General features: G+C 47.3%; 2 protein-coding genes across 2 annotated transcripts; one reads left to right on the forward strand and one right to left on the reverse strand.

Moving 5' to 3' along the window:
- Positions 1-23: 23 nt before the first annotated feature.
- On the forward strand, positions 24-24080 carry NR1I3 (nuclear receptor subfamily 1 group I member 3; the record flags this gene model as incomplete). Its single annotated transcript, XM_082858550.1, is given in 19 exon segments — positions 24-32; positions 1567-1656; positions 18655-18733; positions 18736-18793; positions 20233-20294; positions 20297-20347; positions 21519-21556; positions 21560-21599; positions 21602-21687; positions 21911-21938; positions 21941-22051; positions 22267-22324; positions 22326-22417; positions 22674-22700; positions 22703-22749; positions 22751-22820; positions 22985-23090; positions 23950-24034; positions 24036-24080. Coding segments are annotated over 19 exon segments (1182 nt in total).
- Positions 23184-27774, reverse strand: TOMM40L (translocase of outer mitochondrial membrane 40 like). Its single transcript, XM_082834158.1, has 10 exons — positions 27701-27774; positions 27303-27553; positions 26944-27011; positions 26550-26642; positions 26178-26279; positions 25925-26030; positions 25612-25734; positions 25379-25455; positions 25084-25186; positions 23184-24944 (listed from the first exon to the last, which is right to left on the reverse strand). Exons 2-10 carry the CDS (start codon positions 27415-27417, stop codon positions 24805-24807), a joined length of 927 nt encoding a protein of 308 aa, XP_082690284.1. The 5' UTR covers positions 27418-27553; positions 27701-27774; the 3' UTR covers positions 23184-24804.

Genomic DNA, 27774 nt, shown 5'->3' on the forward strand with positions numbered 1-27774 from the left:
TGAGCAGCAATTTAGAACTAACCATGGGAAAGGTAAACTACCCAGATTTCCCCATACGCCTCATCCCACTGGGGTCTTTAAAGAGGTATCACAGGTTGTTAACAGCAGCAACAGACAAGAACAAAGGAGCACCTCATTGTATCTGGATCACATATACTCTGCTTTTGCATGATATATCTTGGATGCTGGGCAAATGAAAACACATCCTATACACATTATAGTACTGTTAGGATCACTTAGCTCAGATGAATAAGCACAAGGACTCAGAATCCTGTCCTATAGTCCAGGGCAGGGAAATCTAAAAAGGGCCTGAATCCTAAAAATCCTAAATATGAGCCCCAAAGACCCCTTTCTTGCCTTAGTATTGAAATAAATCCTAGGCCTTGGAAGCTCCCTGCTTGCTTTAGAGATGCAGAAAGTGAAGGGAGACAGGAGTTAGTGCATCTGCTTTCAAGTAGTGACAAAGAGGCTTCAGCCCCCCAGGGGCCCTTTTATCCCTGCTGACATGTTCTCCCCCAATGATAAATGAAGTTCACTGCTGAAGACCATTAGAGAGGCCTTTGGGATCCCCTGGTGCCCCTGAAAGACCCTGGACTGCTGATTTTGGAGCACTGCTGGAACTGTTTCAATTCTTTCAGGGCAGCAACCAGCTGCAGTCCTCAAACAGCTTCAGAAAGACTTGCTCAAGGTCACCCTCAAGATAATAACAGAAAAAGAGCTAGGAATCCTTACTCCAGGTTCTACAGACACACATTCTTTTCCTAATGTTTCCTAATGCATGGAATATAACCCAAATACCTTAGAGACAGGAATACAACCTAAGCAGTCCGAGCTCCCAAGCCCCCTGGTCTGTCCCTCCCCGCTCAGCCATCCCACCCCTGTTTCCTGAAATAGCAGTACCCCTCACTGGAGTCAGGCAGAATTCTTTGGCTATGCCAGCTCATGGTATGCGGTGAGTCAACAGCCCCCGCCCGTTTCCCCCCAGCATGGGCTGCCACAATTTAATGAGTAGTTATTTGCGGTGCTCTGCACACAGCTTGGAGCTGTGCTTTCACCCCATACTGGGGGTAGGGGGTGGGGGAGAGAGAGTAGTGCCAAAGCGACATGTATTACTGTAATCTTCAGTGTGCATCCCACCCATGACGTTATTGTCCCAGAATAAACGTATTAATCCCACCACAGCCTACAAGGCAAACGCTCAGCTGGAGGGCTTTGTGGGGGAGGGAGGCAGCACCAAGGACAACAGAAGGGTAAATGGCACCTCTTTTCCCTGGATGGGGGGTTGGGAAACCTAGGTGGGCCCGCCTTCTGGCATCAGCCTGGACTTAAGCAATAATCAGGCTTCAGGGAGGAGAATGTGATAAGATCCAGGCACCTGCAGGGGTGCAGATTTCTTAGAAAAAGTGGTTTGGGATCTGCTTCTGACTTGGCTTACTCTTGCAGGTAAAATAATTCTGGAGCAAGTCACTTTGAGCAGTAGGTCTGGAGTACGGATTTAGAAAATCATGCTCTTAGTATTCATCACTTACTTTGCCAGCCTAACGTGTTCTTCTTTCCCTCTTCTAGATTTCTCCTCCCAAAGCCTTGGTACTCTCTTTGGAAGTCAAGTGGCCAAATGAAGGAGGAGTAAATGTTCAGCGTCTGTTTGATTATCAGGTACCGCAATTTTACTTAGATACCTGTTCTCTGCACTGGATCCTCCAAGTCAAATACTTTAGAGTTAAGAGAATTGCTCATTCCTTTCTTTTCTGAAAGAAAACCTCTCCTTCTGGTCCTTGTTTCTTTACAGTGATGATAATCAGTGACGGACACCAGAAACTAAGAATGCATGAAAAGAGGACCTCCAGACTTCCGCCTTCCTACACTCCTATTAACTTACCTACTCCACTTCAGCACATTCATTGCACTCACTTTTTTTTTTTCACTCATAATCTTTTATTTTTTATGTGCTTAATAGTTTTCTTTTTTTTTTTTTAACATCTTTATTGGGGTATAATTGCTTTACAATGGTGTGTTAGTTTCTGCTTTATAACAAAGTGAATCAGTCATACATAAACATATGTTCCCATATGTCTTCCCTGTTGCGTCTCCCTCCCTCCCACCCTCCCTATGCACTCACTTTTAAGGTGACTAGACATCTTGCATAAGGAAGAATAGTGCTTACCCTGTCTAGTATTCTACCAAAATTTACCCCGTTGGTACATCTCATCCTACGTTGGTCTCTCCTCTCTCTCTATCCTCTTGCTCAGGATTTATTAAATCACACTGCTTAGATCTCCTATAGAAAGTATTTGTAATATATTCCTTCAAAGTTGCATGTAAATTAAACCATTCTATCACTGGAGTCACATGTTAAAAGAGTCTTAGGGAAAGTTCTTTTGGGATAAGAAGGCAGCAGTTCTATGCCCCAGTGTTGGTTCTAATACTGTGTAAACTTAGATAAGGTTTGGGCCTCAGTTTCCTCATCTGTAAAATGAGGAGATTGGACCAGATGATCTTTTTTTTTTTTTTTTTTGCGGTACGTGGGCCTCTCACTATTGTGACCTCTCCCGTTGCGGAGCACAGGCTCCGGACGCACAGGCTCAGTAGCCATGGCTCACGGGCCCAGCCGCTCCGCGGCATGTGGGATCTTCCCGGACCGGGGCACGAACCCGTGTGCCCTGCATCGGCAGGCGGACTCTCAACCACTGCGCCACCAGGGAAGCCCTGGACCAGATGATCTTTAGGGTTCCTTGACAAATCTGAAATTATATCGCTAAAATGTTTTGATATATTATTTGAGATTTTTTTGGTAAAAAAAAAATACCTGTATTTCTTCTAGATAGAAGGATTTTTGCAAAACTAAGCTTATTTTTTCCATGATAACATAGACTCATGAAAGACAATTTGGAACTACAGAAAAACAGAAAGAAAACAGGGGGAAGCATTCATAGAACCACTACCTTGAAAAGACAAGCTAGGGACTTGTCTTGATCGAACTGATCCTACTTCCTCCTCTGTCTTTGCAGCCCTATCTCCATCACTGTCATCAGTTAAGATTCTCCATGGACAGACATGAAAGACACATCAGGTTTGCATATTCGGACTCCAGCCACAATATTTACGGTGCCTGTCCCTATAGAGACTTGACATTCTAAGGTGTTACTGATAACAGCTGCAGCTGAGGGAGAAGACTATATTCCCAGGTCACAGGATGACAAAGTCATCCACTTTTATCAGCCAGTCTCCTGCCCAAGCAGCTAAAGCCAACAACCTGGATTGGTGACTGAGAAAGGGATGAGCAAGCTCTGGAACCAAATTCTGGTTTCTCTTACTTCAGAAGACAGATATTTCTAGAGGTGGAAGGCTCTCCAGTATCCAGCTCTTCTGTTTTATACGTCCCACATAATCATCATCATAATAAAATACCAATGAGAGAGAAACTTGGATTTCCTCCAAGTGCCTACCAGGTTCCCTAACAAATGGTTCGCAGAAGACATAACAGAATGATGTCACCCTGACCAAACTTCCATTGTGGAGGAGGTTGTAGATTCAGGCAGATATGCACAGGAAGGAGAATGTGATCCCCAAAGTGTGATATCCCATTCCTATTACCTAGGAGGACAGCAAGCAGAATAATAAAGGAGGGAGTACTGGGTCTAGTGAGGTTTCTAGTTGATCTGTCCGTTGCTCCATCCCCTGCCAGCTTGAGGACAGACACTATGGGGCAGACACCATGGAACTAGTTACCAGTCATACATAAGCCCCATTTCAGCAGAATGACGGCTGGACCAAGGGATTCCTCCAGCTGGGCTTTTTACAGTTGAGAAGGGCAACAGGATCACAGAAGAACTTGCAAGTGTGCTTTAAGCCGCCAGCTACACCATATGACAAGGGATTTTAGGAAAGAGCCCTCATGGACTGAATGCATCTCCCATCCCCATTCTTCACCGAAACTAGCAAAAAGTTATTAAACTATAAGAGATAGACTGTGATTCACAGCAATCAAGTCCTGCCTGCAACTGTGAATGCAGACAAGCTGGAGACGAGCCCCTGCAGCTCCTCTGCACACGAACACACACACTCACAGGGGAATGCTCTGCTGCAGTACTGAGTGACAGCAGAGCCAGGAAGGGAAAGTATAACCAGAGACCCTCCCCAGCAGCGTCACCAGGATCCTACACTTTTCCTCTAGGTCTGGAGACCCCCTCCCCAATTTTTGTTCTTCATTTGAAATGGAAATCTCTTAAAGAGATCCCAAATTCTCTCATTTCAGGCAGTTTCACTGAAGCAAGACAATAAGCAGGTGGGGGAGGTGAAGCTTACATAAGATTCAGAGTGCACAGGGCTTTCCTGGGCTAGGGCTCCAGCCTGAAAGAGGAGACCCCTGGGGCTGGGCTGAGAGAAAGAAGTTTGGAGTCTCCCTAGAGCTTCAGAGCTCTGGGCAACACTTCCACTTTTCTTCATAGCTTTTACAAGAGGAAGAAAACAGGCTGGGTCTTGGCCTCTAGGGAAGCAGAGGCCCTTTGGGTATCTGGTTCAGGGACAGCTGATCTCTGTGTAAGCCCAGGTGGCTGCTTCTGGATTTTATAAATACTCATCCCTGAAGCCAGGCTCAGCTTTGTATTAGGAGGCAGCTTCGACGACTAAACTGCTAGTTAGGACCAGTTCACTCTGACAGCCTGGGAGGTCAGGCAGCCCTGCAGACACTGTCAGTTACTTCCCATCCAAGGATTCCACTCTCTTCATTCTACTGAGCTCCTGATCGAGGCTAGTCAAGTACAGCTGCTAAGTCAAGACTTGACTTTCCCCTCAAACACCAAATTATTTTTCTTGACACTGCTTTGTGACAGCTTTGTCACTCTACCAAATATCACCCTAGATCCCAGCCCCTGTAGTATATCCTACAGAGAGGCTGTGCACTTCCCCTAAAGAGCACAGGCTAACCACACATCTTCATGTTGGCATAGACTTCACATCACAAACCTCCAGGGGATGGCTTGAATTGCAACTTTCAGATTTAGAAACACTAGGGGGGCGTTGAACTCTAGACCTCAGTGAAAAGAGGACAAAGAGGGCCTCCCTGGTGGCGCAGTGGTTGAGAGTCCACCTGCCGATGCAGGGGACACGGGTTTGTGTCCCGGACAGGGGACATGGGTTTGTGCCCCGGTCCGGGAAGATCTCACATGCCGCAGAGCAGCTGGGCCCGTGAGCCATGGCCGCTGAGCCTGCGCGTCCGGAGCCTGTGCTCTGCAACGGGAGAGGGCAAAGAAAACCTCTCTTCTCACATTAGGGCTGAAAGAAGCAAAAGGAAAGAAGATTGAATCTTTTTTTTCCTTTTCTTTCTTTCTGAAAGGCTGCTGTGGTCACAGTCACAACTATCTGAGGGACAGGAAACCACTTTAGGTCATCTGCAGCCCCCAGAGTAGCTGAATTTTCCAGGATAAACTTAGTGGACATGGCAACCAAAACATAGTAGTTGGCACTAATTGGCTCCCTGGGTGAGAGCTTTTGGTAGGAGCCAGCAGAGCTCCTACTAAAGATGAAGATCTAAACTGAGACCTACAGGGTCCTACCCCTTCACTAACCTTGTATCCTTGACACTTCTCATGCTAGTTTTCTGAAATACGCTAAAATAATTTTTTTTTAATTTTAGAAGTGAGATGGAGATAATAACAATAGCTAACATACAATGAGTGCCTACTCTCTGCCAGGTACTGTTCTCAGTACTTGGCATATATTATCTCATTTAATCATTAGAACGACCAGTATTACCCCCATTTTGCAGATAAAACACTGAAGCAGAGAAAGGCTTAGTAAACTTGCCTAAGGCCACAGAGCTAGTAAGCAGTAGAGCTGGGATCTGGCATATAGCTGAGATGTCGGATTTAACACAAGATCCTGGGTACTAGGAAAGGGGGTGCAGAGAGCAAGCTTGTGATGTCACTGCCCATACTGACTTCACTTAGAAAGGAAGATCCTTGTCTCTGGATGCCTAAAAATGCAGTCAAACGATGGAAGAGGTCTTTCCCAGTCTCTGCTTTGACCCCCACGGATGGACAGTGTTCTTTGAATAGAGGAAATCACAGTTAACGGACTGGGTCTGGTTCGGATGACCACGGACCCTGTGGAGACTCAGGGTGTAACAAGCACTGCAGAAGGAGGTCTACTCTTGAAGGGGACATCTCCCCAGCAGCCAGACAGGCCCCCACTACAAGTCTTCTGAATATCAGAATGGTCCCTCCAACGGTTGGTTCTTGATTGAATGAGTGGAGGGTAGGATGCCGCCTTCCTAATAGGGGCGAAGTGGCCACCCCAGGGGGCGAGGGCTGGAGTTCTCCGTTGAATGCTACATAAGGAGTGTAAAAGCAATACAGCCCTAGGAGAGGGAAGACAGAAGCTAATGTTTTTCTCAGAAGTCTGGGGAGTGAAGGGAAGCCCGAGTAACCTTGGAGCAGTAAGACATATGCAGAGGGCAGTATCCTGAGGATAAAACTTACGACCTGAGACCTCAGCCCTCCCATTCCACAATCGATTCCAGTCCCCCAAATCTCCACCGACAGTCAGGGAACTTAAAGCCTCCCTCTTCCAATCGCTCCCCAGCACTCCAAGGTGGGAGCTTTCCCAGAGAGGCAGGGGGCGTCCCGGGAGGATTCTCAGCGGCTCTGGGCTGCAGCACCCTCCCTCGCACCCCGAGCCGCGGCCTCCCCGCGCCGCAGCCCTAGTCCGCAGCGGCGGGGCCGGGCAGCGCCTCTCACCTCGCTCATCACGGCGGCCAGACGGGGCGCGCGGGGCGCGACACGTGCAGGGGAGACAAGGGGCACTCAGGCTGCACGGGCGACGGCCGCAAGTTGCCGGGCTCTGAGGCAGGGGCCCCGCTGACGAGGCGAGGAGAGTTAGTGCGGAGAGCCGCTGCTCCAGTGCCCGCACCCCAGCTCCAGGCGCTCAGCTCCCTGCCAGGAATCCCCTTCCGACCCTGTCCTGTCAGAGCCGCTCCGCGAGCCTCCGCCGGCCCCACCTTTTATAGTCAGCTCCCTACCAGCCTCCAGCCCGACCAATAGGAGCTCTTCCTGCCGCAGAGTGACAGCCCCTGGCATCCAATGGTGGCAGGCTCAGAGGTCTGCTGCATTTCCAAACTAGGGTAAGACAGAGAGCGGGAAGGAGGGGGAGACCGTCGGGGGATGAGACGATGGAAAATGAAGCAGGGGGAGCAAAGGAGGAAGGAGAGGAAATAGTAGTACACGAAGGAAAGAGAGAGAGAGGCAGGGAAGGAGTTTGTGAGTTTGAGAAAGTGAAGAAAGAAGAGCTGGAAGGATATCAAGAGGGTGCATGTGAAGCAGGAAACTGAATGAAAGGGTAAAAGCCAAGAGATGTTACGGATTAAGATTTAGTAATAGGATGGCAGTCTGAATAAGAGAAGAGCAGAAAGGAGGAAGAGAAGGAGAAGGAGAGATAGAGACAGAGAGGGACAGAGAGAGCAAAAGAGAGACAGAGAGATGCAAGGGGACGGTATTCTGTGGCAAAGAACAGGGGAATTTTGAAGTGCCTGTTTGATTTGGAAGATCATAGATCTAAGGAGTTGAAAGACATTTTAGGATTCATCAATTCTACCTCCCACATAATGCGAAAAACCCTTCTCCAACAAAATGATGGTCCCCTAGTGTCTACTTGAATAGGTAATGAGCTCCCCCCAAAAGTTAATTTACGACTGTTTACTCATTCAATCTCAGTCTGACAATGTGCCCTCCACTGTGCTCCACTGTGGTGGTGAAGCTATTAAAAATGAGAGAGAGAGAGAGAGAGAGACACACACACACACACACACACACACACACACACATTATGACCTTGCACCTATTGTTGCCATTAAAATAGATTTCAATATGCAAGTCCTATCTCTTAGAGTCTAGGTTTTTTCTTCCTGCAATTCAGGTAGGAACCCATTTGGTGGTATATGTTTGAGTACCAAAACTAGCAAGTGGATTCTGCCCAGATGTAGGGAGCAGATGTGAAAGATGAAGCCCGCAGTCCAATCTATATAGATTATTTTTCAATAAGATGGAACTTTACTAAATAATCACTATGTTGTATAAGTTTTAAGAAAAAAATATGATTAGAGCAAGATGAAAAGAAATAGAACACCTAGGTAAAAGTCAGGAACTTTCTGATAACTTCAACTGCTATTCCTAAATATCTAGCTTCCATTTCTACTTTAAAGAAATCCTTTAAATGCTCTTGCCTGTGATACTTCTAGGCATTGTAAAACCTTTTAGCCTACTTAGAGCTTCTGTCAGCCAAAGCCAAACACTTTCAGCGTTAGCCGTTACACCCTTTTGATAGTTTCTTTCATGGCCTGTAATAACTGAGTCATTAATAGCTGAGCTTCTCTCAGCCAGCAACCACTGATCCCTTCTCAACAACCAGATTCAGATAAGACCTCAAATACCCTTTCTCTAGCTAGACCCTCTGTGTGTTTACATTTTCTCTGCCACTTCGGAAACAGAGAAGATGGAAAAGAAGATCACATCTTTTCCCCCATCTACCTGGGATCCTCTGAATCTCACTTTCCAATGGGAATCTGGTTGCCTAAGTTACTAAATTCTAAGTAGGCTAGCACCTACTAACTCTATGCAGCCTACCCTCTGGCTTCCCCCACCTGTCTAAGGAACAGCTAATTAGCCTTGAAATGATTGTCTTTAGTGAAGCAGACCTCTCCAAAGTTCTTGAACAGTGATGCAAAGATTATACAGAGAATCCAAGATCCTAGATCAGAGGTTAGCAAGCTTTTTCTGTAACAGCCAGAGAGTAAATATTTTAGGCTTTGTAGGCCCTATAGTTAAACTACTTGGCCTCCCATTATAGCTTGAAAGCAGTCATAGACAATATCTAAACAAAATAGGTGTGGCTATATTCTAATAAAACTTTATTGTGGACACTAACATGTGCATTTCATATAATTTTCATGTGCTGTGAAATATTCTTTTTCTTCTTTTACATTTTTAATGTAAAAACCATTCTTAGTTCACAGACTGTGCAAAAACAGGCAGCAGGCCAGATCTGGCTTCCAGGCCATAAACTGCCAATCCCTGCCGTAGATGATTAAATGCCCAAGTATGCTACAACAGTAAGTTGTATAACAGTAAATAGTATAGGTCTAAGAAGAAAGACATTGTCTAGGACTGAAAGAGTCAAAAGCTTCCTGGAGAAAATGGGATTTGGGCTGGATAAAGGAAGGCTAAAATTTAGACAAATGCTAGAAGGAAGGGGGGAAGGAGGAAAAGGTGTCGATCTGACATCTGGGTGATAACAAGAAAGAAATGGTGAAAGAAGACTGAGGTTTAAGGTAGGGAAGTGGCAGGAGATGTGTGAGGGCCTTGAATGTCAGAATAAGGAATTTAAACCTTACCCTTGTACAAATGGCATTTTTAGATTATACTTGCAAGGAAAACATAGGACTGATTTGACAAGAGAAAGAACAAGAGCAGGGAGAAAAAGATGGGGATGTCATAATTGTATGAAGTGCAACCGTCTGGGTGACTATAGTGACAGTAACAGAAGAAAAGGGACAACATCAGGAAACCTAAGGCATAAGGAATCCATAACAAGATTTAGGAGAGGATTCAAAGTGACTCTTGGAATCGGGACCAGAAAATTGGGAGTTATTCAATTATTCACTGGCTATTTAAACACACATGATGGCCAGGACTTATGCTAGGTGTTGGGAAAAGAAGACCCACATGACATAGAACCTACAGTCTAGAAGGGGAGAGATGGTCATGTGAACGCGAAGGTGCAATATCATTATGGGTGCTGTAGTGGAAGTCTGGGCAAGTGCAGTGAGAGTCCAGAAGAAAGAATAGAATGAGAATAACAATCTGAACAGGCATCATAAGGAGCTATTAAGAATAGCAAGATCCCATGCATGGAACTGGAGTTAATTTGTGAAGACATTCACATACTAGAATGAGGATAAATGAAATCAGGTATGTAAAGGCATTCTGTAAACTGTGATGCTAAAATGTGAGCTATTTTTACATTTTAACAGAGCCTTGTGTTATCTATATTAGGGAAGAACATAGAAGAAGAAAGGTGAGGAGGTTGAAATTGAGTCTTAGAGAAAAACCCATAGTTTTCCATAACCAATAGCCTTAGGAAAAATGAGAATCCAACAGAGGAGAAAGAAAAAAGAGCTACTAGAAGCACAGGTTGAGAATCAGGAACGCATAACATCATAGAGGCTATAGGGAGAAAAGACATTTCTTTTTTTTTTTTTTTTTTTTTTTTTTTTCGATACGCGGGCCTCTCACTGCTGTGGCCTCTCCCGTTGCAGAGCACAGGCTCCGGACGCGCAGGCTCAACGGCCATGGCTCACGGGCCCAGCCGCTCCGCGGCATGTGGGATCTTCCTGGACCAGGGCATGAACCCGCGTCCCCTGCATCGGTAGGCGGACTCTTGTCGGGGAGTCAAAGCAATGGGGAGGTTGATTGGGAGAAACATAAGAGAAAGCCCATTGAATTCAACAGGTCACCGGAGATCTTTGGTGAATTTAAAGATCAAAACCAGATTACAGGATACAAAGGAAAGGAGGTAGCCTGAACCCTTCCTATTCAAAGAAGTGTTTGTGCCAAAACTTGGGAGGCCGAATAGGATAAAGCAGGCCGACTGGAAACTTGGCTCAGTGGACACCTGAGTGAGGCTGACCACATGTCAACTGCAAACATGGCAGGTAAGAACAGCAGGCAGCAATTGTTCAGAAGTCAGAAATGAGTCAGGAATCAGACTAAAAGACCAATGAGTATCCTGTCAGAAACACAGAACAGCAAAAGATAATCAGCTATGAAAGACAGCAGCTAAGAGGGAAACAGGAAACGGACCCAGACGACATGGAATGTACCTTACTAAAAAATGCCTGGAAAAATAGATACCCATTAAGTATTTGTTTAATGAATGAATTCATTCTCAAATAATAACATGATGCCACATAGAATGAGCATGAGTTTGGAATCAGACCTTAATTCATATCCCAGCCCATTTACTCACTCTGTAAACATTTATTATCTGTGCTTGGAGTACTCAAGACCCTAAGGATCCAAAGATAAAAGATACAGCTCTTGACTTCAACTCACAGTTGATTGACAGTCAGAAAGTGACAGTTGCTCTGCAGTGTGATACGTGCTGTGACAAATGTGTGAGCAGACGTGTAGCTCTAACCCACAGGCTCCCAGAGGTGATCTGCTGTACTCAGGCCGGAAGGGCCAAAAGGATCAAGGGAACCTGGTGGGGGGGGGGGGGATGTGTGGTGGTTTGGAAGTGGGGTGTGTGTGGCAGTTCCAGTCAGGCTGAATAATAAGGGCAGATGTTCAGGGGTGGTGAGCATAGCTTGTTCAGGGAACTCTGAGCGCTTAAGCACAAAGTATGATGTGTTAGGTCAGGGGAGGGAAGTGGGATAGATGAAGGCAGGGTGATAAATAGGGGCCAGATCACAAAGCACTTCGTGTGGCATGCCAAAGAGATTGGATTTTATCCCAAAGGTGATGAGAAGCAAATGAAGAATTTTAAGCAGGGGAGAGACATGATCAAATTTGCATTTTAGAAATAACAACAGCATGGAGGATGGGTTGGAAATAGATGAAGCTGGTCTTAGGGAGAATAATTTAATTCCACTACTTGCAATGATAAGTGGAAAATGATGAGGGCCTGAACTCAGCTAAGAGGTAGTGGGCATGTAGAGGCCAGGAGACAGGAATGACAGGGCATGGAATCTGATCTTTTTTAGGGAGGGAGAGAAAAGGGGCTAGGTGACTCCCTGGCTTCTGGCTTGACATCAGGGAGAGGGTAGCAGTGGAAAAGAAGGAAAGGAAGAGTGTAAGAGAATGAATATGTATTGACTTCTTTCCATGTTCCAAGCACTGTGTAAGGAAGTTTACATATATCACTTTATTTAATCTTCACAACAAACCCAGCTAGTGGGTGTCATTAAACCCTTTTTTCCAGATAAGAAAACCAAAGTTCAGAGAGTTTAACCTACCAGGCTACAACCAACACAGTTGTTTTTCAGAGCCTGGGCTAGGACAGGTATGTTGGAAGAGGGTAAGGACATCAGTTAACCCTGAAAGCCTGTTCATCATGAATGCCAGGGGCACCCTGCAGCACATCCTCCAGTCTCAGTCTGCTCAGTGGGAGAGACCATGAAGCCTGGGGAGCATTTCTGTACATAAGAAGAGCAAGGTCAGAGAGGTGTGTTCCTAAGACAGCCCCATCTCAAAGAACTGCAAGGTGGACTTCTCCAAGAACAGGAAGGCTCAGGGCCAGGGAATTCCCTGGCAGTCCAGCGTTTAGGTCTCTGCACTTTCACTGCCGAGGGCACAGGTTCAATCCCTGGTCAGGAAACAACAACAAAAAAAGAAGGCTCAGGGCAATCCCTGGGCCCCAGGTGAAGGGGCAGCCCTGGGCCAGAGCATCTCTCCTCTAGCCTGAACTTCTCCCTAATTCAGTACTGAGCTAGGAAAAGGAAGTCAGCCTCCCTTCCCCAGTCTGGGAATGGCCCAGCCTGATGATATCTGACTCCCATGGAGCTGGGTCTCAGTGACTTCAAATAATTAGGAAAGGAACCAAAAAAAAAAAAAAAAAAAAAAAAAGTGATTCAGCTAGCAAGAGCCGGAGTCAAAATTTGAACTTAAGTCTGTATGACTCCAAGCCACATGCTCTTTCTATTGGCTTGGCCAAAAAGTTCATTCGGGTTTTTCCATAACATCTTACAGGAAAACCCAAACAAACTTCTTGGCCAACGCAATACTTCCTCATGTTGGGATAGTCACCAAGTTAGGTTGTGTAGGAGAAATTAGTTTGTGGGAGGTGACAATGATTTCCATTTTGTTTTATTGAGGTACGATTGACATGTAACATTGCGTAAGTTTAAGGTGTACATCATAATGACGTAATATGTATATATTGTCAAATGATTCACCTCACAGCTACAATTTTTTTCCCTGTAATGAGAACTTTTAAGATCTGCTCTCTTAACAACGTTCAAATATACAATATAGTATTGTTAACTATAGTCATCATGTTGTGTGCTACAACCTCAGAATTTATTTACATCATCACTAGGAGTTTGTGCCTTTCGACCAGCTTCACCTCTCCCCCCACCTCTGCCAACCGCCAATCTGATTTAATCTGATCTTTATCTCTATGAGTTTGGGTTTGTTTTTTTTTCTTGGCCGCCCTGCCTGGTATGCGGGATCTTAGTTCCCCCAGGGTTCAAACCGGTGCCCCCTGCAGTGGAAGGGCGGAGTCTTAACCACTGGACCACCAGGAAAGTCCCCGAGTTTGGCTTTTTTTTATATAGATTCCACATATAAGTGAGATCACACAGCATGTGTCTTTCTCTTATTCCCTTAGCGTAATTCCCTCAAGGTCCATCCATGTTGTCACAAATGGTAGCGTTTCCTTCTTTTTTATGGCTGAATTAAATATATATCATATATTAAATAGATATTATATATATATCATCTTTATCCATTTATCTATTGATGGTCACTTAGGTTGTTTCCATGTCTTGGCTATTATAAAGAATTCTGCAAAGACCATGGAAATACAGATATCCCCTTGGGACAGTGATTTTGTTTCCTTCAGATAGGTACCCAGAAGCGGAATTACTGGATCATATGGTCGTTCTATTTTTAATTTTTTGAGGAACTTCCATACTCTTTTCCACAGTGACTGTACCAATTTACTTTCCCACCAACAGTGCACACAGTTTCCCTTTTCTTCACATCCTCACAAACAATTGTTATTTCTTTTCTTTTTTCGCGTGCGCGCGTGTGTGTGTGTGTTTATTGAGGTATTGTTGACGAACAGTATTACATAAGTTTCAGATGTACAACATAGTGACTCACAATTTTTATATTTCTCGTCTTTTTGATGATTGTCATTCTAACAGTTGTGAGGTGATATCTCATTGTGGTTTTGATTTGCATTTCCATAAATATTAGCGATGTTGAGCACATTTTCATGTACCTGTTGGCCATCTGAATATCTCCTTTGGAAAAATGTCTACTCAGGTCCTTTGCCCATTTTAAAGTTGGATTATTTGGGTTTTTTGCTATTGAGTTGTATGAGTTCCTTATTTATTTTGGATATTAACCCCTTTACAGATGTGTGGATTGCAAATATTTTCTCCCATTCTGTAAGTGGCCTTTTCATTTTGTTGATCATTTCTTTTGCTATGCAGAAGTTTTTTAGTTTCATGCAGTACCACTTATTTTTTTATTATGTTGCTTGTGCTTTAGGAATCATAAAGCTTCACTGTAGACATACTGAATTTGAGATGCCTGTGTGACATCCAGGTGAAGTCATCTAATAAACTATTGGGTACAGTAATCCTTGTACAAGTTACTTAAACTCTCTGGCCTCAGTTTTCTCATCTGTAAAGTGGTGATATTACTTATGTTTCAGGGTTAACACTGGTAAGGATTCTTACACAGTACACTGCTCATAATAAGAACAAATTAATGAAGCAAGTAATACCTATGATATGATACATGATCTTGACCACACAATTTAGAGTTTGATTATATATTTCCTTGTAAGATCTAGGAGTTCCATTTACTTATGCAATCTCCATAATCAGACAGTAAATTCCTTGATAATAGGAACCCTCTCTTTTATCCCTTTCCATAGTGCCTCACCACAGAGTGGGTACTTAATACCTTATTGCTAGAGTAAATCTGCAACTGTGGAAAAGGATAGGGGCCCAAGTAGGGAGGGCCGTATACTCCTCCTGTAGTCTCTCTCCCAGTTGGTGTTACCACCATCCACTCAATCACCCATGCTAGGAACCTGGAGTCATCTTTACCTCTTCCTCTTTCTCAACCTAGACATTCTAGTACTCACCAAGTTCCAATTATTTCACCTCCCAGGTATTTTTCAAAACCCTCTCCTCCACTATATCCTACCACTATCCTAGATCAGGCTTAATCCCTCACCTACTTTATGGCAAGAGTTTCTAACTTGTTTCTTTGCCTCCAGTCCTGCCCCCTCAAATCTATCTCCCAAACAGCCAGTAGTTGGATATCTAGAATAGATCTGACCATGTCATTTCCCATCTTACCCTTTAAAAGCTTCCTGATGGACTTAAGCTGCTTTCTCTGGCACACGAGGTCTCCCATGAACTGCCCCTGCCTACATCTCAGCCTCATACCCCATCTCTCTAGACTTTTCTCTTCCCACTCCAGCCTGAAATGTTATGCTCCAGCAAGAAAGACCTGTTCGTGGTTCTACCATATTTACTTTTTTGTATCTGGCTAACTCCTTCTTATCCTTTAAAAATCAACTCAGCTGTCACTCCTCCAGGAAGACTTTCCTGCCTCCTCCTCAACACCTCTTTGCCAAAGCAGGATTAGGTGCCCCTCTTCTGTAGTCTCAGAATGCTCTGTGCATAGCGTCATCACTGATAGGATTATATTTCTTTTCTTTCTTTTTTTTTGGCCGTGCCGCCCGGCATGCTGAATCTTAGTTCACCAACCAGGGATCGAACCTGCACCCCCTGCAGTGGAAGTGTTGAGGCTTAACCCCTGGACCACCAGGGCAGTTCCTGATTATATTTCTTTATAGCTATTTAAAGGTCTGTCTCTCCACTAGCACCTTTAAACTCCATGAGGGCAGGAAAGCATCTTCTTCACCTTTTTTATCCTTAGTGTCTAATACATAGTAGGTTCTCAGTCAGTATTTGTTGATTGAATGAGTTAGTGTGAATTCTCACAGAGTCTCACTCAAGCAAAGATACCAACAGATGCATAAGCATAAATATGCTCACCGACTCCCAAGGACCAGGTGCAAGCACCTGTGTTCTCTGGAGCTCAGCTTACTTCAAATGCAGTAAATTATACATAGTTGGATGTTACACCTACTTGAGATGAAGGGGACCTAAACAAGGCTCTTTTTAACCCAATCTCTCCTCTCTGTCTCTGTCTCTCTAAATGTATTTTTATGGCTCTAGCCTCCACTTGGGCTTTTAACTCACTGTTAGAGCATCATTAATTATAATTTAACCCTTAACTGAAGAAGCAGATGATATGCCAAAAAGAAAAAAAAGAAAAAAATGCTGTATTCTAGTGGGAGAAGACTATATTAGTGCAGAAACAGCAAACACCCAGGGAGATGTACAGTGAGAAAGACCTTTCAAAGTGAAAGACTGAGATTTGGACCTTATGCCAGTGTGTGTGGGATTGGATTTATCCAACATAGATGTATCCAACATGTTACCCATCCCCAAAACATCCAAATAGCTTTTGAAATTACTTCTTCTGTTCATAAACGTTGGGAGAGAGAGTGCATGTGTTTGTGTAGACACACATACCCACTTTTTCTTTTAGAAATTCCCACCTTTTAAATTTTTTTAAATTTTTATTTTATGTTGGACTATAGTTGATTTACAATGTTGTGTTTGTTTCAGGTGTACAGCAAAGTGATTCCGTTATACATATACATATATCAATTCTTTTTCAAATTCTTTTCCCATTTAGCTGATTACAGAATACTGAGCAGAGTTCCCTGTGCTATATAGTAGGTCCTTGTTGGTTATTTATTTTAAATATAGTAGAGCGTACCTGTCAATCCCAAACTCCCAATTTATCCTTCCCTCCCATCTTTCCCCTTTGGTAACCGTAAGTTTGTTTTCTGTCTGTGAGTCTGTTTCTGTTTTGTAAATAAGTTCATTTGCATCATTTTTTGGATTCCATATGGAAGCGATATCATATTTGTCTTTCTCTGTCTGACTTACTTCACTCAGTATGATAATCTCCAGGTCCATCCATGTTGCTGCAAATGGCATTATTTCATTCTTTTTAATGGCTGAGTAATATTCCATTGTATATATGTACCACATCTTTATCCATTCGTCTGTCGATGGACATTTAGGTTGCTTCCATGCCTTGGCTATTGTAAACAGTGCTGCAATAAATATTGGGGTGCATGTATCATTCCAAACTATGGTTTTCTCCAGATATATGCCCAGGAGTTGGATTGCTGGATCATACCATAGCTCTAGTTTTAGTTTTTTAAAGGAACCTCCATACTGTTCTCCATAGTGGCTGCACAAATTTACATTCCCACCAACAGTGTAGTAGGGTTCCCTTTTCTCCACACCCTCTCCATCATTTATTGTTTGTAGACTTTTTGATGATGGCCATTCTGACTGGTGTGAGGTGATATCTCATGACAGTTTTGATTTGCATTTCTCTAATAATTAGCAATGTTGAGCATATTTTCAACTGCCTCTTGGCCATCTGGACACATACACACTCTTTACACTTGCAAAAATATTCTTCAGTGTCTATTGAGCACTAGACAACCCCAGTGAAAGCTCCTACTTCTGATTCTTAAACTTATTAATTAGATGTCCTTCATCTTGGCTCTATACAAACCAGGTACATAATTTGCAGGGCCCACTGAAAAATGAAAATGCAAAGCTCCTTGTTCAAACATCATTAAGAATTTCAAGACAGGACCTCCCTGATGGCACAGTAGTTAAGAATCCACCTGCCAATGCAGGGAACACGGGTTCGAGCCCTGGTCCGGGAAGATCCCACATGCCGCGGAGAAACTAAGCCCGTGTGCCACAACTACTGAGCCCGAGTACCACAACTACTGAAGCCCGCGCGCGTAGAGCCCATGCTCCGCAACAAGAGAAGCCACCGCAATGAGAAGCCCATGCCCACCATGACTAGAGAAAGCCCGTGCGCAGCAACGAAGGCCCAACACAGCCAAAAATAGATAAATAAATTTATTAAAAAAAAAAAAGAATTTCAAGACAGTGGCAATATCAGAGCATTAAACCAAGCCCAAGATTCCTCTGAGCACAGAGCCTGTGGGACTGCACAGGGCACACTCCCATGATGCCAGCTCTGGTGCAAGAGCCCCCAGATCAATCCCATATATCTAATGTTTTAGAGGCTATTCTGATTTAATTCTCAGCCCTCCCTTCTCGGGAAGTGGGACCTCTTCTAGCTCTTTACATAAGCCCTTAATTAGCCCCCAGTCTCCTTTGAAGAACTTTCCTTTTGGGAGCTTTGTACAATTGTAATGCCTATTCTGTTTTTTTGTTTTTTGGGGTTTTTTTTTGCGGTAAGCGGGCCTGTCACTGTTGTGGCCTCTCCTGTTGCAGAGCACAGGCTCCGGACGCGCAGGCTTAGCGGCCATGGCTCACGGGCCCAGCCGCTCCGCGGCATGTGGAATCTTCCCGGACCAGGGCACAAACCCGTGTCCCCTGCATCGGCAGGCGGACTCTCAACCACTGCGCCACCAGGGAAGCCCATGCCTATTCTTTTACTGTTGACATACGTCATGTGAAAAAGCTTGCTCTCTCCCTCTCTCCTCAGCAATAGGGAACATCTACATGGATCTGATAAGGAGCAGTTTCTATCCTTGTTTTCCAGATACTGAGGGCCGTAATCCCTAACTCTAAACACTAGCAGCTCTTGAGCTCAAGGGGAAAGCAGGGTCAGAGTGGGAAGAGAAGCAGGTAGGAAAACTTTCGGGGTCCAGAGACTAAAAGCATTTAAGTGCAGATAATGCAGGGGGTCAGGCCGAGGGCAGGTTTGGGAAGAGGCTCTGCAGAAGGGGAAGAAGGTCAAGGGTGGTCCAGAGCTGACTGATAACCCCTCTGACATTCAGGGGCCTGTGACAGCCACTGCAACACCTGAAGCCATGGCCCGTGAGGAGGATGAGCAGAGGAATTGTGTGTGTGCAGGAACTGAGCCACAGGCCATCCCTTCCAGGCCCTGACTTCTGAGGACTGCAAGGGTTTCTTCAGGTGAGAACCTCCTCCCCAGCAGAAACGCCCTCCCAAACTGCCTGCCAGGCAGCCTTTAAGCCCTGGCACATGCCCAAGCTTGTCCAGTTACATCACTCCTGCATCTTGAAGCCTGACTACCCTGTGGCTAGCACGCTGCAAACTGCCAACCTCAACACTTGTATAAACATGAGGTAAAATAACAGAGGGAAGGCTGAGTGCTTGTCCTATGGACACAACCCCTTGGTCAAGGGTACTCACTACCTGCAAAGCACCAAACTAGTACAGCACCAACTAGGCTCTCCTGACTGATTCTGTGCCCCCCTGGAAATGCTTGAGATGCGTTGTATCCTCTCTACCCCTAGGGACCTCTGGGCACAGCTCAGAGTAGCCCATGTCACCACAGATTTTTTTTTTTTTTTTTTGGGCCACTTGCCTTGCGGGATCTTAGTTCCCCAACCAGGGATTGAACCCCAGGCCCTCGGCGGTGAAAGCGCATAGTCCTAACTGAAACGGTGCACCTCAGATTGGGACTCGAACCCAGCCTAGACCCAGATCGGGACTTGAACCCTCTCGGCCAGGACTCGAACCCGGCCAAAACCTACGGTCTTCCAACTGAGATCACATACCTGGTTTCAGGACTTAATGACGCTCAGGTTCTTGATGTCTCATCACAGAAAGAATTCGGTGAGAGACAAAGCAATAGGTAAGAAATGGATTTATTTAGAGAGAAACGCACTCCCCACACAGAGTGTGGGCCACCTCAGAAGGTGAGAAAAGGCACCAGGGTCTGGGGGTTGTCAGTTTTTATAGCGGTGGGTATTTTCATATGCTAATGAGTGGGAGGAGTATTCCAGCTATTTCGGGAAGGGGCGGGGATTTCCAGGAATTGGGCCCCCGCCCACTTTTTGATCCCAGGTGGGCCTGGGAACTGTCATGGCCCTGTGGGTGTGTCATTTAGCTTGCTGATGTGTTACAGTGAGCGTATACTGAGACTCAAGGTCTAGCGGAACTCGACTTGTCTGCCATCTTGGACCCATTTGGTTCTAATCAGTTTATGTCATGTCCTTGGGCTATGTCATTCTTTCAAAGGTTGTGCCCTGCCCCCTTCCCTCCTGTTTCATAACCACTGGACTGCCAGGGAATTCTCACCATAGTTTCTTTTTTTTTTTTTTTTTTTGCGGTACGTGGGCCTCTCGCTGTTGTGGCCTCTCCCGTTGCGGAGCACAGGCTCCGGACACGCAGGCTCAGCGGCCATGGCTCACGGGCCCAGCCGCTTCGCGGCATGTGGGACCCGGACTGGGGCACGAACCCGTGTCCCCTGCATCGGCAGGCGGACTCTCAACCACTGCGCCACCAGGGAAGCCCCATATTTTCTTTTTGACCATTTCATTTCAGCCCCTCACGTACCTACCTGCTCGCTGCCATCCCCAACCCTCACAATGTCTCTGTCCTCTCGGGCGAACAGTCAGCAAAAGCACCGGTCTCACGTGCCCCTTTGCTGGAAGCTGGAAGGTCAACAAGGCCCAGCCTGCAGGTTGCAGAAGTGCCTAGATGCTGGCATGAAGAAGGACAGTGAGTTGGCCCCTTTCCATCCCGAGAATCCACTACGTCCCTCCACTGACTATGCTTTGCCCTTGTTCCCACAGCGTATTCTCCACAGGGCAGGCAGAGTAAGCTTTGTGAAACAAGTCAGACAATGGCACTATTCTGCTCAAAACCTCCAAGGGCTCCTCCTCTCTCTCATGGTCCATGATCTCATGGGCCAGCTCCTCCATACCACCTCTCAGATTTCACTTCCGACTCTTCCCCTTGCTCAACGCATCCCAGCCACACTGACGTCAATGCCATTCTCAAACACACCAAGCACACTCTTCTCAAGACTGTTGTAACTTATACTTGCACTCGCCATTGCCTCTGCCTGGAATGCTCTTCCCCTAGATATTTATATGGCTTCATTTTACTCTTCCATCTCTCAAATATAGTGCCTGTCACTTAGTAGGTACTTGATAATTGCTGAATTATTTAATGTTTTTTTTCTCTGTGCCAGGTAATAAGGCTCTGCCCCCAAAAGATAATGTAACTCATATTCAACTTAAAGTAACAGAAATCAACTTGTCCAAGTCCACTCGGCTGAAAAGTTGTAGAGTCAGTATTCGCCAGACCCTTGCCTTCTCCATGACGTCACACTGCTTCTCAATATGGAGCAGTGGAAAGGAAACTGTAGAAGTCAAAAAATCTTGAATTCAGTCTACATCACGTAAGTATTTTGTGACCTTGGACCTGTCACTGGAATGTCAGTCTGTTTCTGAAAAATATGGATAATAACACCTGCCCTCTCCACCCACGGGATTGTTTCATTCAGTGAGACTAAACCTCAGAAGCTTTGAAATTATAAAGCTATGCAAACATAGGGTGATGTTTTTGGTATCACAAGCCCTCCCTCTTCAGTGCTCCCCCAGAAGTCAAACATCTCCGTATACTATTCCCACTTTATTGTCCATCCTTTTTTTCCTTCCCACAGTGCATTGTTTTCTGCTGCAGTGCCTCACAGGGCAGGGAAAGTGTACAGGAATCCCCTACCACCTGGAGCCCCTGGGACTTCAGCCAAGCCCAAGGAGGCCTCAAGAACTCTCCTCCCTCCCCGCGTCCTTCATTACGCAGCGTCCGAGGGCCCCAGACCAGGGGCTGACAGAGGAAGGTGCTCTCTGCTAGTCTCAATAGTTTTGTCACATCCCTTCCCCAGGCACAATGATCGCATCGGCAGAAGCCCGGGCGTTGCGGTAAGCAAGACAGGCCCAGCGGCGGGCACAGCAAGCATCGAGGCAGCGGAGGAGAAAGAGCTAGTCCAGACACTGCTGGGGGCCCAAACTCGCCACGTGGGCGCCATGTTTGACCCGTTTGTGCAGTTCAGGGAGAGCATTTCCAGGATTCAAGCTGAAATATGACCAAAAGAGTGCCCAAGGAGGCTGGCCTGAGGGAGGGGGCCGTGTGCCACGCACCAGTAGAGGACAGGACTTCTCCAGAACCCCAGCCGAGGCAGACTCCTTAGCCCGGAACCCTTCCAAGATAAAGCTGGAGAGGCCTAAAAGAGATCCCTGGGACCGGGGCCTCTCACCCAGGCTCTGACCTCTGCAGCCTCCAGCTCATCTGTTCCTCCATCACCAGCGCTGTCCACCCAGTTCCCTGCACTGCCTCTGCTCACACATTTCGCAGACATCAACACTTTCATGGTACAGCAAATCATCAGGCTCACCAAGGACCTGCCCCTTTCGGTATGTGACCTCCCCTTACCTTTCAGGAAGAAAACACTCCAGTAAATTATAATCCCACCCTCACCACCACCCCCGCCCCCAAAAAAGGTCACTAACCAAACTAACCCATCCCTCAGCCTTTTCAAGTAGCAGGTCTTGAATTCCCAGCTTTTAAGTGTCTCAATCAGAACTGGGAGTTCCTCTCCCTCTCTGAAGTTCAGGCTAGAGTCTAAAGAGCAGGTTTCCTGCTCTGGCCCATGGAGGACCAGATCTCCCTTCTCAAGGAAGCAGCTGTAGAAATGTCACATTGCACTCAATGCCACTTTCTGTCTCCAAACACAAAACTTCCTCTGCGGGCTTCTTTGCTACACAGTAGAAGATGGAGTGCATGGTGAGATGGTGCTAGAACAGTAGAGGACATGCATCCCTTCGGTATGGTATGTGGCGAGGTGACCTGAAGGCTCCTAAGCCTGGTGGTGCAGTGGTTAGGAATCCGCCTGCCAATGCGGGGGACACGGGTTCGAGCCCTGGTCCGGGAAGATCCCACATGCCGCGGAGCAACTCAGCCCGTGCGCCCACAACTACTGAGCCTGTGCTCTAGAGCCCGAGAGCCACAACTACGAAGCCCGTGTCCCTGGAACCCACAGTGGGGTTCCAGGAAGAGTTTTTGGAGTTCTCTTCGGCTTCCATAGGACACTGCGCCAACTGCAGCTCCAGGAGCCTGGAGTATGTGTTCGTGGCTGCCATGGCCCTCTTCTCTCCCGGGAAGCATCCCTCAAAGCCCAGAAGCTTTTGTTCCACCACCTCTGCCCAAACTCCCAGCTCCTTGAATCCATCCATCCAGGCCTTTTAGTCTTCAAACCTGTGGAATGGGTCTATCCCAGTCTTGGCTCCCCAGGGCACCATGCAGGCCACCCGCAACCTCCCACCTTGTCCTTCCCCACTCCCTATCTTACAGACCGGCCTGGGATAACCCAGAGAGAGGGGACTGATCAGTTGCAAGAGGAGATAGCGCTGACTCTGCAGAGCTATATCAAAGGCCAGCAGCAAAATCCCCGGGACCGGTACAGTGGGACTGGACACGTGGAGGCTGCGCCAGGGTGGGAAGGAGTTAGGGAGACACTGAACTCAGGATGAGTGCTTTTACTGTCCTTTCCTTTGGGAAACCAGGGCCCCTGGGGGTCTAGTCCTTCCCTCCCATCTCATAGAGTTCCGGCATTCAAATTGCTCCTACTGCTGTTTCATCTCACTTTTCCCAGATTTTTTTATTCAGGAGAGATGCAAAGTAGTAGCTCACAGGCTCGGTATAATAGCATTCCTGAGATTGATGACATCCATCACCTCACCAATCCAACTCCTCCAGACTAAAACAGACTTTCAAGAATCTTGTTCACTCTCTTTCCTTGGCCCTTCCCCTCCTTCTCCATTGGTCCAATTCCTTTTTCATTCCCCTTGAAGTTATGGTCATTCAGTTTCATGGCCAACGCCAGCCCCTGGTTCAACAGTCCATGATCTAACCAGGCTCTGAAGTGCACTCCACTTCTGTCTTGCTTATTCCTCAATGTGCCAGTTTGGCCAGAAGAGGGTTGCTTTATACCATAGAACACACCCACCTTCTAGAACCTGCTCTAGAAGGCCAGATCCTCGGATTCCACACAGCTGAATATCTGGCAAAGTCTGGGGCTTCCTTCACACTCGGCCCTCTGAGCTCTGGGTTCAAGAAAAACGGCATGGTGAGAGAAGTCGGTGTCAGACAGAGGCCCCACTGGGGACCTTTGGAGCTTCTGATACATTTGTCACATCAGAGCATATTTTCCCTAATGTTCAGACCTAGCTTCACAGAGAGGCAGTTTAGGGGGTCAGGGCCTCAGGACAAGACTCTCAGCTGCCTATCTCTCTTCTCCTTCCCTGGTGACCCCAAAGGTTTCTATATGCGAAGCTGCTGGGCCGGTTGGCTGATCTCCGAAGCATTAACAATGCATGTTGGTACCAAATCGAGAACATCCAGGGGACTGGCCACCATGGTGCCACTGCTCCAGGAGACCTGCAGCTAAGGCCCAGTTCGCCTCCTTCCCCAGACCACCTGGACACGCTGGACTGGAAAGGGGAAAATGCTCGGACCAGAGGCTGGAGCCAGTAAACAGGGAGCCCACTGGTTGCAGTGAAAGATCAAAGCAATGTCTGCCTCTTCATGCGGTAATGGGGAGAATGAGGCGTGGCCACGGGGACAAAGTTGTTCTCTGGAAGCACAGAAGATGGGGAAGGAGGAAGCCTCAGGGCTAAGAGGTAAAGAAGCTCCGTCTGGGAATAGGTGGGCCCCACTTTCTGGGGTCAAAGATTTAGCCCTTCAGCCCTTCTTTCCCAGCCTTGGGAAACTCTGGGATGGAAAACAGGATGGGAGCTAATGCCATGCAGATTTTTCTGCTCTGAAGAGGAAGAGGCTAGGAGCTTTAATCCATAAGGAAATGAAGGAGGTGGGAGTGAGGGGAGAAAATGCAGCCAGATAGACCCGTTAATTCTTCTCCCTTAGTCCAGAGCCATAAGAGTATGGGAAGATGAAACTGGGGCTGATGGCAGAGGTGGGAGCCTCAAACCACTGCCTCAGCAGCTGCCTCTGTGGCAGCTCCAGTTCTGAGGAAGGCATGTATTGTCCCCACTCTGCTCCTGGGACCTAGAGGTCACCCAGCAAGGTGGGCTCTTGAGAGGGGCCTAGTTCCTGGCCCCAGGGCACCTGACGGAGAGGTTCCAGCTGCTATGGGGGCTGGCTCTGGGACAACCTCAGCCCACAGTGACGCTGAAGCCACAGTGGAATCTGTTGCGCCAGTGATTAAGGAAGGCTCCAAGGGCGAGGGTGACGGGCAGCGGGGGCATCTTCTTCTCCAGCACAGCACCCACACACCAGTTACTATCCACCAAGCCTGTTGGGGAAGAGAATATACACTAGGTTATCTAACAGGGCTCGGAGAAAGGGGCCAGCAGAGGAAGGCGAAGCTTCCCTCCCGCTGCCCCCCACCCCAATCCCTCAGCACCTCCGAATGTCATCTGAATAACCCTCACCTCTAAATACCATGTTGGCCTGGGGCAGAGTCAGGTGGTAACCAAAGGAGAAAGTTGTGTCTTGTAGCCTCGTATTTGCCTCAAACTCCACTCCAACCTGAACCTGAGAACCATGGGCAAGGATGGGAGAGGGATTTGTCTCAGTGAAGACTAGAGGAGTCCTGACAGGGGATCAGCAGAATGGAGGAGCGCATGAAACGTATATGTAGCGAGGGTAGGAAGAATAGTGGGTCAGCAGGGCCTCTGGAGGTTGGGAGGGACTCGTTGCGGCAGGGGATGGGATCAGTAGACTCACCTGTTCATTTGCCTTGTGGTAATAACTTGCATGGGCCCCACCTGATCCCACATTCAAGGTAGCTACCCAGTGCACAGCTGTCAAAACCAAAGTACAACAAAAACACACACACATATACAAAAAAAAACACCAAAGTACAAGTGAAAAGGAGAGTTACTGTAATAGAACACAGGCCAGGACCCCAGCCAAGTCCAGAATTTCCCTCCCTGTCACTATTCCTCCTCACCCCATACCCGAGTACTTCCCAGCCAGTGTCAAAATGGCCCCCTCTTCGCCTGGCCGCCGGTGATAAACTAGCTCTCCTCCCAACACCAGCCGATGAGTGAGGCTCTGCAGGAAGTGAGCAACCATGATCACTGTGGGGTGGGGAGACATGGAGTCACTCACAGAGACAGGCCCTCTACCTCACCCCCAGCAGCCCCCCCACCCCAGCCTGCCCCAGAAAGTTTCTTTTCTAATCCCTGAACTGTACAGACCATGAAGAGGCATAGCCAGCATTAGCAAGTGGGCAGCCAAGACAAAAAGAACCCTGTACCAATTCCTCACCCGATTCCCCAATCAGGTCAGGATTTCCTAGGGTCAGAGTGGCTGTGTAGTCATCTCCCCGATACTCGCCATCAAACTGCCACGTCAGGAACTTGGCCTGCTGCGTCTGGGTAGGGAGAGGGAGAAGTAAAATCTCCCTCCCTCTTTATGATCACTGTTGCCTCTGCTCCTCTCCCTGAGCCCCCAGAGCAGGACACTCATGGGGCAGAAAGAGGAAATGCTTCAGTAGATGAAGGCAGGAACCATGGGTCACCTGGAAGACAGCCTTGGCTCGGAGCCGCTCTGCCAAGAGGAGCAGGACCTGGGCGTTGAGGCTGCCACTGCTGTCCATGTCCCCGACCACAGTGGGGAACACCTGTTGAAGAGTGTCCAGAGTAAGACTGAGCTGGGTGGCACTACTCACTCTAATCCAAATGTAGGATTTCTTCAACGGTACCCGGCGCCCCCTAGTGGAGCCACAAGGACAAACTCCCAGCTCATCACAAATGTTTCCCCACCCTCTCCCAAGAAACACAGAGGAGGTGCCCTGCCCATTCTTCCTCATAACACACACATTTCCTCCTCCTCTACACCTGGGTCCTAGCTGGGCTTTTAGGGAGATAACCCAGGTGTGTGGAGCCCTCACCTCAGTTGGGCTAAGTTGCCAGTCCCCTGCATAGGCCGCATGGAGGTGATAGCCCGGCAAGCCCAGAGCACTCATGTGCACAGTGTGAGCCACCTAAGGAAAGAGAGGTTGATGGAGGAGAGAGCAACTCTGCTCTATTTCAATCCCCCATCCCACCCTTCATCTTGTCCCCATCCAGCAGGTCTTTTAAGAAACCCAAACATTACAACATATACAGAGGGTCACCAGATTAAAAGCAACAAGTCCCACAGGCAAAGGAAGTAAAGAGAGCCCCCATATTCTCTCTCTTTTGTCCCATATAGCCTGGCTAAGGCTGGAGCACAAAGGAAAGGAGAAGAGGATCCAGAGACAGGCAGGGAGGAATTGAAAGGAGGGGCCAGAAAAGTGGGAGCACCTGGAAATGGCTGCTCAGAACCTTGTTGACAACGAGCTTCACTCCCTCCATCTGTGCTGGGAATACATCTGAAGTGGGTGGAGGGGAGGGGAAGGGAAGGAATAAGCACAGGCAAGGAACCCCTACCCCATGAAGTAGTCTCCCCTTTCAATCCCATAGAAACTGCTTTGGAGGAATTGACCTCCTTTCAAGTCCTGTAACAGGAAGTGCTCCGCTGCACTGAGCACCTGATCCTCCCTGAGGCTGCCCGCCCCAGCTGTGATCTCCCCTTTTCTGCTCCCATCACTGGACACCCACCATTCAAGACCCTCCCCTTCTCTGCCCCTTCAACTTGAGACACCTAGATGCCAAGTTCTCACCTTTGCATAGCCGGTGCAGCTCATCGAAGCTCCCAGGGTTGGGGAGAGGTTCCTCTCGACGGGGGCTCCGGCGGGGCAAAGCCCCCATCGGTGCCAGGCCCAATGTGTTCCCCATTTCAGTCCAGAGGTCAGGGGAGGGGCCGGGGTTTGCCTGGGAAAGGACGCTATTGCTCCCTCTACCCCGCACGGGCCCCACCCCCCATTATCCGGCTCCCCAGTCCCAGAAACTTCCACATGGTCCGACGCTAGACCTGGAACAGGAAAAGTGGGGGGAGAGGGCACCGGTGGGGAGCTTGAACCCCAGGCACACTCCCATCCCATCTTGAATCCCTCACCCCCACCTGTCACCCCTGTACCCTCCCCCACTCTCTAATCCTAGCCTCCACCACAGACCTCACCCAGCTTCCTAGCCTTTTTGCTCTTCATTCCTATGCCTCAAGGTGAGGCTTGCAATGGAGCAATAACCCTTACC

The sequence above is a fragment of the Leucopleurus acutus genome (genome assembly GCF_964270905.1).
Source record: "Leucopleurus acutus genome assembly, chromosome: 2".
Taxonomy (NCBI): domain Eukaryota; kingdom Metazoa; phylum Chordata; class Mammalia; order Artiodactyla; family Delphinidae; genus Leucopleurus; species Leucopleurus acutus.

Coding starts and splice junctions, on each gene's coding strand:
- TOMM40L (XM_082834158.1), bottom strand. CDS start 27,417: ATGGGGAACACATTGGGCCTGGCACCGATGGGGGCTTTGCCCCGCCGG. Junction 26,280..26,549: donor GGCAACTTAGCCCAACTGAG/GTGAGGGCTCCA, acceptor ACTCTTCAACAG/GTGTTCCCCACTGTGGTCGG. Junction 25,456..25,611: donor ACTGGCTGGGAAGTACTCGG/GTATGGGGTGAG, acceptor TGGTTTTGACAG/CTGTGCACTGGGTAGCTACC.